Source organism: Octodon degus, unplaced genomic scaffold (assembly GCF_000260255.1).
Source record: "Octodon degus isolate 3935 unplaced genomic scaffold, OctDeg1.0 scaffold00006, whole genome shotgun sequence".
In the NCBI taxonomy this organism is placed as follows: Eukaryota; Metazoa; Chordata; class Mammalia; order Rodentia; family Octodontidae; genus Octodon; species Octodon degus.
In genome coordinates, this window is record NW_004524582.1 from 32,031,490 (window position 1) to 32,040,643 (window position 9,154).

Here is a 9,154-nt window from a genome sequence, read left to right on the forward strand (position 1 = left end):
TCTGTGTATTCAAAGTGGTTAGGATAGATGTATAGTTACATTCTCTTAATGAATAGAGGGATTTGTTCTAATAGTGTTTGTAAATAGGATATCATGTCCGCATCTTGTACAGCAATTAACCACTAGGAAGAATGTATGCAATGTGTTGATTATTGAAGCTGTCCTACCAATTTGGTTTGAAACTGTCTCATTGCTATTTGTTTCTCAATAAAATTATGGAAAAAATAAAGTTTAAGACAAAAGTGGAACAAAAAAGAATCTCTTTTATTCCCACCATCCAGAATACTTAAGATTGAGAAAAATCTATTTTTCTACCTCTTTATAAATTTTCCAGTTAGGCTAAAGGTCTGCAAAAATACTACAAAGAAGGGGGGAAATGCTAGGAAGGCAGAAACCATGTGCTATAGCTGAGCCAGTAGTGTCTGACAAGTAAGGGTGCCCCCATGCAATGCTGTCGCGTGACCAGGGCCACCTGGGCCGTCCAAGGGTCCGCTGGGCAGCCTAGCCACTCACCTGAAGTCCACCTCTGCCAGCGTCTCCAGGAGTTCTGTCCTCACCAGCCAGTAGGAGCTGTGCCTCAGGGCCAGGAGGTCCACCAGCAGCTGCAGCCCCAGGTCACTGTAGCTGCTGCTGCAGAGACTCATAGCACAGTGCTGCAAGCAGGTGGGGGGAGGTCAGTCCCTGGCAGTGCCCGGCATGCGACGACTGCAGTTTCTACACAGCGACAAGACACCGCGGGCTCTCAGAGGCACTCACACATCTGACCTCACCAAATTCAAGTCTACACATAAAGATGTTTCTTTTACCATCTCAATTCTGCCAATGTCACGGCTTTGTGTCTTAAACGATAGCAATCAATCTGTGATTTCAAAATCAAACTTGGTACCATACATAATTGGCTGCCTGGGAGACCATGCAACACGTCCCTAGCACCACCTTAAAACACCCATGGTCAGCGCAAAGGGCCCACCACAATGGAGCCCTGTGCTGTTCCAGGTCCTCTACTGCACAGGGAAAAGAAGGCTTGCTACTGTGGTGTGCCCCGAGCCTCTCTGCACACAGGGTACTGCCACACATGCCGCTACACAGGGGCGCCAACCAGCAGTGGGACTGGGCTGCCAACACACTCTGCCCAAGACCAGGCACATGTATAGGACCTGGCCTAAAACTGCAACTGGAAGGGCTGGCTAGAAAGCTCAGTGGACTAAAGCGCCTGCTTAGGCAGGCCTAGGGACCAGGGTTTGAAACCTGGCGTGCTGCGCCGGTCCCACTCCTAGGGCACTTGGAGATGGCGACTGAGACTGGCATAGTGGAGTGCGCCTGTAATTCCAGCACTTGGGAGGCTGAAAACGGGGATCACTACAAATCAGAGATGTGTAGTGAGACACTGTAGACCCTGTACTAAAATACATTTTTAAAATATATATCTGTATCTATATCTATATCTATCTGCAACTGGAGAAAATTACTATCAGGTCATGAAATTTTTAAAAGGAGAGATATTCCATAAATCTGAATTATAGTTCTTTTTTAGTTTTGATTTTTATTGGCTAATTTTTACTGTTGTTGACTGACTACTTGTGATTTCTGAGTTTGCTGGTAAGTAAAGTTTGCATCTGTTCTCATGTAAAGAACTGAGGCTCTTCCACTTAATATAAACAAAACAGGCTGATTAAATCCTTACAGCTCACTTTAATTCTTCAACTCTATGAGATACAGAGTACTCATATGGAGTACACTGGGAATATAGTATTTTCTTTAGATCCACAGATTTTACATTTAGTAACAGCAAGGTGTATTTCTAAATATCATTTTACTTTTATTTATTTATTTTTTTCAGTACTAAGATCAAATCCAGGGCTTTCACACTGAAGTATATCCCTAACCCTTTAAAAATATATTTTTTTCTTTTTAGTTTTTGAGACAGGGTCTTGCTAAGTCACTGAGATGCCCAGATTGGGTTCAAACTGCTTCAGCCTCCCAGAGTTGAGATTTCAAACAAGAACCACTACATCCGGCTATGAATATACCCTATAAGAGAAAGTGTATTTCAAACACGTATCTGAGAATTAAAGCTTAAAGTTTACTAAGCTTTGACTTTATTGGCAGGGTTTGTTTCCATTGCTGAGTGATGAATACATAGATATTAATGATTGCTTAATTAGAAAGGATGGGAGTATTTCATGCTGAGATCCACTTGTATCCTCACATTGGTAAAATGTCCTCTCATCAAAGAAATGGTTGAGATGAAAGTTTGTGCTCACCCTCACAGCTGTACAAGCCAACTTGCACGTCACAGAAGATTCATCTTTCAATGTTTTCTGGAGCAGAGGAATGCAGTCCGCTAGAGAAAACCTATTTCCTAAGCCAGAGAACAGGGAATAAACATCTTTACATATAATTAAGTTTGGGGATGGCATCTCCACACACATGGGTGAAAACTGGCCTTTACCTGTCAATGTCCTAATGGTGCCCAGCCAGTCCCCAACATGAAAACGAGATCTACTGAGGACAGAGGAGATGAGGGTCCCACAGAGAATGGCTGTAGCTCCTCGGACCTGTGGGTCTCCATGGTTGATATAGTTCAAGACGTCGGAGATATACTGCTCCTCTGTGGAGAGGAATTGCCCAGCCACTGTACAAATCTCTACCATCAACGTCCTAGCCTCAACATAAAAGCTTAGTTGTCAGAAAAAGTGTGAAGGGGTGCTTTCCAAACTTGAAATGGTGAGACTATAATAACCCTAAGTGCTAAAAATGTTGACGAGTTCAAGAATTCTAGATTGTTCATTTTGCTGATACTTCCTTAATCCAGGTTGTCTTGATTATTTCCAAGCTGTTGGACAATAATCAAAATTCTAAGATTCCATTTCAAAATAAAGATTAGCAAAACTTCAAAAAAATACACACTTACCTAATGTAAACTCAAAAGCAAAATGTGCCCTCTTACCCACAGAAAAACAGAAGGGAGAAAATAATTTCTACTTCACAATGATTGTAAGTACAGAGGCAGGGCTGCTGCCGCCCAGCAGTCTCCAGCAGTCCCCGCCAAACTCTATACATGGAAATCTGGCCTAGCCAAGCACGACTCGGCAACCTCGGTGACGTGACCTGTGCTACAGGGATAAACAGAGCGTGCATGGGAATGGCTCCGATCGTCCTAGATTTCTACTATTAGTCACACACATTTCAGTTACAAACACAGCATCTAATGGGAGTTCAGGAACCCAAGAACACTACTATTTATGTGTCTATGGAGAACTCCCACTGCGACCAAATGCATAAAGTAACTCCAAGTCTATATATTCTACTCTATTTTTTTTTCTTTTTTTCTTTTTTTGAGATAGGGTCTCACTATACAGTTCAGGCTGGCCTTGAGCTCACTTTGTAGCCCAGGCTGGTCTCAAACTCTCAACAATCCTGCTTTAGTTTCCAGAATGCTGAGATTACAGGCGTGCACCATCACACCTGGTTCCACACTACTCTAAAACTGAAATAGACTGAAGTATTTTTGAAAATAATGATTAAATCTGAGAGAAAGAAATGCACTCTGAACATACCAGGATATTCCATGGTGTCCAGAGGTACTTTATACAGTTTGCTGAAGAAAGACTCTGGATGCAGGGCCACAGCTGCCCCAACGCAGCTAAGGGCTAGGGCCTTCACACTGACCCGCACGTCCCTGTCCGGAACCAGCACTGCAAAGAAACCACAGGGCCAGCTTAGGTGTTTTTCCTTGACAAAATCAGACCCAATAAGCCACCTGCTTCTTTCATTTCCACCTCCCTCCATCAGTCAGCACAAAACCAAGCCCATCCCAACAGCAAGGGCCACAACACCTGATGTCTGAAACACCAAATACTTCATCAATCCTGTACCCGCCCTTCCATGCTTACCATTTTTTTCCCCAGTTAGCAAAAACGAAGCAGATAAAAGGCGGACACAATGGACCAGAGGAGCAGAATCATCATCAGTAGATTGTCCGATGTCACCTTTGATCCGGCAAGGCTGGAACACAGAGGCAGACACACACTCGTGCTAGTTCATGCGACAGACTGTTCAGAACAGCAACTATGCCAGGTGCAGAGAAGCGATGCCTGTGTCTGACAATGTAGAGGGACCCACAGCCACGCAGAGGCTGATGAGTCAGTGTCCACACAGACAGAGGACCGTGACAGGGACTGGCTCACAAGCAGGGAAGATACACAGGACCCAAGAGCAGAGAGCAGGCATTCAGAAAGACTCCTCAGGGAGGCAAGCCAGATGTAGTTTTCTATAGGTCAAACAGCAACCATTCAGCGAGGTAAGGTTTGCAGAAGCCCAAAGGTCAGAGAGAGCAGGCCTGTTTCAAGGCAGGTTTGGAAGGAGCTGTGAGGGATGGGGCGCAGACTGATGGGACTAAACCAGCGGTGGTAAGCCCTTTAGAGCTTTCAGTGAATAAACAGCCTGTTGCAGCATGCATGGCAGAGGTTCACTAAACTATGATACACAATCTAGCCCTCAGTGAAAACCTAAGCAGAAAGACAGTACATCTGCAAACCATAAGCCAAATAGATTCAAAATCATTCAGTGGAACAAGCAATGTGGCAAGGCTATGCACAAGTGAAAACTGGATGACCTGAGAAATCAGGAAAAGCACTCAGCACAAAGCAGGTATGTCACAAGGGTGAAGCCCAGACTCCCAAAGGAGGCAGAACCCATATACTCTGAAGGATCAGGGAGTCTCTGGAGAGGCATAAAAGGGAAGGCCCGAAGAGGTCTTCAGTATTTTAAGGGGAGATAAACAGGGCCAGTGATGGGAAACCAATAAACCAGGTTGCCAGATGCCAGTAATTTCAAACCCACAAATGAGCTCAGCAATCCAGAGCTGTCCTACCCCGAAGGAGCTCACCTTGTTCTCTTGATCACCTGGGTCAGCAGCTTCGTCTCTTGATACAAACTTATCTACACTGCTCTCGGAAGACTGCCTGCTGTGACCCACACTCTCCAATAAATGTGCTGGTTGAAGGGCTTCAAAAGCAGAAAAGTGAGATTAGGTGACAAATTTCAAAGGAAAACATGTATGCACGTGGACACAAAATCAACAGTAGCAAAGGACTTCAGGTCGGGAAAAAGGATGCTGACCATTCTCACCTGATACTTAAGACTCAGAAGACAAAGATATCAAAAGATGTATTCTTGGAAGGGAAAATCAAGTTGTTCAAGGTCAAAAAACCTTGCAGCACATCAGCTGGAGCCAACTTACCCAGGGAAGAGCTCCTGAAAGCCCCGGAAGCCTCGGCAGGAAGGCCACCTGACACAGCCTCGTCCTCCTCTGGGGGGTGGTCAGCCTGCATGCCTGAATAGTGGCTGTCGGCACCATCTAACACCTAGAGGAACCAATGGGGGCCGAGAGCGGCACAGAGTGCATTAGACACGTTGCACTCACTACACGTAGCACACAAATGCATGTGAGCACCTTCCAGTTTGTCAGCCCATGCTCCCTGCTAATTATGAAAACACTGATAGCTCCAAAACTTCCAAGGAATTTAATCTGAAACTTCTATTTTTTTTAGATAAAAATGAAAAGACCAAAGGAAAAATCTTTTCTAAGTAATTTTATAGTAAATTAGAGTAAGCAAGAGTAATTCCACAATCTGCGTTTTGTATCCTCTTAAAATCTTCTGTGTAATAAACCTGAAAAAACTGAGCAATGGACTCTCAAAGGACTAGCAAATTATTATTAAAATAATCTGATATAGCATCATTTTAAAGTTTATTCCCGGGGCCTGCAAAGTTCATCGGTCTAAAGCACCTGCTTAGGCAAGTGCCTAATGACTGCGGTTTGATCCCAGGAACCACATGCTGTGCACCAGCCCCGCCCCAGGGTGGGCTGAGCCAGCCACACACCAAAAAATAAAATAAAATTCATTCCTAATTCCTCATTTTTTTAAAAAAGCTACATGATCAAAAGCAAGCTATAAGACTTATCTTCTGCTCTTCCCTTTCAGAGGGTTTATCCCCAGAAAGCTTAGCTGGTCAATAGGATAAATTTAGTGAACATTTTCACCACAGTAATGAACATTATTGACCAGCTACCGTGTCCCACAGAACCACACACACCTACACAACATCTTTCACAGGGTGAAGGGGGAAAATGCAGCTCCAGAAACCCCTCCTGCCACTGGGTGTCTGCTGGGAGGCCCACCCAGCTGAGCTCTGCTAACTGCTCAACAGTATCTGCTGTCATCTGCCATGAATTTATCTGCTTGATGTGATTACCAGTGTGCCTGCCATCCTGCATGGGTGCATACACACACATTCACCAAGCAAGACCCTAAGGGGAAGACCTTCACTGTCAGCTTCATAAAAGCAAAAGTTTGGTTCTAAGGCCTTCGCTTCACCCTCCCCTTTTAAAACAATCTCAAAACATAACAGGTAGTTAAAGTTAATAAATAGTGATTTTTAGAAGTATATAATTCTTTATGCCTATTTTTAAAATATATTCTAATTTTTAAATGTTTTTTATCATATTCTGCAGGGACTTAAAGTTCAACATAACAATACTTGATGAAAAATACCTGTTCCATATTATGCCTAAGATGTTTGATATGCAGACAGATAGTGAGGTTAAGCTTAACAGCCTAAGTTATATGGTAATAACAATAAGCTGTCTTCTGGATGGTTAAAAACCTAAGTTTGCAGACTAAAATTAGAGAAAAAGGAGGGCCGTAGGGAAAGCCAACATTTTGGCCGTAGCCTTCCAAGGTCAATTAAGACTCAGGACATATGAGAACTTGTACTATAACGTCATGTAACTCGGTAGTGTCCCAAATTTTCTGATCAAGGAGATTATGGGGCCAAAGAGGAAAGTGATAGATGATGTAGAGTGTACCTAAGGAGAGTCACATGGAGAGAAAACACTCTCTCAGGCTTTCACAGAGAGCACAATGGCCAAGCAATGGCCGTGACTCATCCACATGGCTGACACTGACAAAGGTTCTACAATCTGAGGTATAGGATCTCAGGATAAATCCTGAGGGGATTTCACTGACCTTAGCAGACCCAAAAGCTACAACTCTTGTTGCATAGGTACTGCTTTACCTTGGTCTTAACCATCCAGCAGAAAAGTATAAAAACGAAGTATAAGAAGTAAAGCCATGCTGTTATGTTGAGCTGTAGGGGACTCAGGTCAACAATTTCTGACACTGCCAGTCAAGTGGAAGACCCAATACTATTATGGACTACTGGACTCTTTTAGAATATTTTGCTGAGTTTACACACCTATAATATTCAAATAACGGAACTTAACAAAAAAAGAGTATACAGATGAATGTCCATTTTGTATCTGTGTATTCAAAGTGGTTGGGATAGATATATAGTTACATTCTCTTAATGAATAGAGGAATTTGTTCTAATGGTGTTTGTAAATAGGATAGCATGTCCGCATCTTGTACAGCAATTAACCACTAGGAAGAATGTATGCAATGTGTTAATTATTGAAACTGTCCCATTGCTATTTCTCAATAAAATTATAGAAAAAAAACAAACAAACAAATAGTGATTATATAAAGGATACAGAAGGCTCCATGAAACACAAGGATGGTAGGCAGATTAGGAGAAGATGCTCAGTTCCCTACAGCCCTTGAGCCCAGAGCTCCCTACCACATCAAGCTGCTGTGACAGCACAAAGGCACAAGGACAGGGAGGGGACTGGCAAGGTGGAGCTAGTGCAGATTTTCTAATTTATTTCTGCACATTTTGGAAGTGGTTTGCACACTTTAAAATTTAGAAGCAAGTCAAGAAACAAACATACAGCATGTTCTTAAGAAAGTATGTTCAGTGTTTATCACAAAAAAGCAAGCCATGGCCAGTGAGATAGCTCAGAGATATAAGATCCTGCTTGGCAAGCTGAAGGACCTGGGTTTGATCCCTGGTACTGCAGGCTGTGCTGGTCCTGCACTGAGCCGTCACCAAAACTGGACATGGTGCTGCACACCTGTAATCCCAGAGCTGGGAAGGCTGAGACAGGAGGATCACTTAAGTCTGAGCCGCACAGCAAGATCCTGCACCAAATAAACAAACAAACATTTTTTTGTTTGTTTTAAAGCAAGTCTCGGGCCGGGGAGATGGCTCAGTAGGATAAGTGCTTGACTGGCAAATGCAAGGATCTGAGTTCAATCCCCAGTTCCACCAAAAAAATAAAATAAAATAAAATAAAATAAAGCAAGTCTCTTTTTTTCTTTGGTGGTACTGGAGATGGAACATTGAGCTGTAGCACTGAGATGCGGCCTCCTACCCTCAGCCTTTTTTTTGAGACAGGTACTCCCTAAACTGCTAAGCAGCCTAAGCTGGCTTCAAACTTGTGATCCTCCTACCTCAGCCTCCCAGAGCATCATACAACCTTTTTAAAGGGAAAACTGAGATATAAAACCAATTTCATTTGGGGGTATATGCCCAAAACAACTGAAGCAGGAAATATGCCTAATGCCTGTCAGCACAGATAGAAAAGAAATCATGAAAAACACAATGGAATCTTATTAAGCCATAAAGAATGCAAGCATGCTGTATGCAGGAAAACAGAGGAGTCTGGGACAACATACTAAATGAAATGAGTCAAAGAAATCATATTCTTTATATAAAAAAGCTAAATTATAAATAAATGGGTGAATAAAATGCAGGGAGATGGTAGGAAACAAGAGGCAAACTCTGGAAGATGGAGTCGGGGTCAAGGGGAAAGAGAAGACGGGATTAAAAGGACTGAAGATGACCAAGCTCTGGGGCACGTGTGTGCCGATTTCCCCAACAAACACCACTCTTCTCTACTGCAAACACACACTGATGAAATCTGGGTCTCAACAGCAGCAGTGTTCACTAGTTATAAGGTGCAATCAACCCAACTGTCCACTGACATATAAATGGATAAACAAAATATAACCCATACATAATGGAGTAGTATTCAGCCTTAAAACATGAAGAAATTTCTGAGGGCAAGGTGACACATGATTGTAATTCCAACTACTTAGGAGGCTGATGCAGCCTAAACAACTTGGCAAGACCTTATATCAAAATTAAAGGGCTGGAAGGGCTGGTGAGATGGCTCAGTGGTCTGGGACACCTGCTTGGGGCAAGCTTGGCAAAGCGCAGGGACTGCGGTTTGGTCCCCCAGCACCAC

General features: G+C 43.2%; 1 protein-coding gene across 2 annotated transcripts in view; it reads right to left on the reverse strand.

Moving 5' to 3' along the window:
- Htt (huntingtin) overlaps positions 1-9,154 on the reverse strand; it is a 149,447-nt gene that overhangs the window by 75,647 nt on the left and 64,646 nt on the right. For both annotated transcript variants that reach the window (XM_004624601.2, XM_023700011.1), the window contains exons 13-19: positions 5,246-5,369; positions 4,892-5,010; positions 3,897-4,008; positions 3,561-3,698; positions 2,453-2,611; positions 2,265-2,362; positions 514-653 (exon numbers count right to left, since the gene is read on the reverse strand). In XM_004624601.2, coding sequence (XP_004624658.1) covers positions 514-653; positions 2,265-2,362; positions 2,453-2,611; positions 3,561-3,698; positions 3,897-4,008; positions 4,892-5,010; positions 5,246-5,369 — 890 coding nt within the window. The remainder of the gene's footprint in view (positions 1-513; positions 654-2,264; positions 2,363-2,452; positions 2,612-3,560; positions 3,699-3,896; positions 4,009-4,891; positions 5,011-5,245; positions 5,370-9,154) is intronic.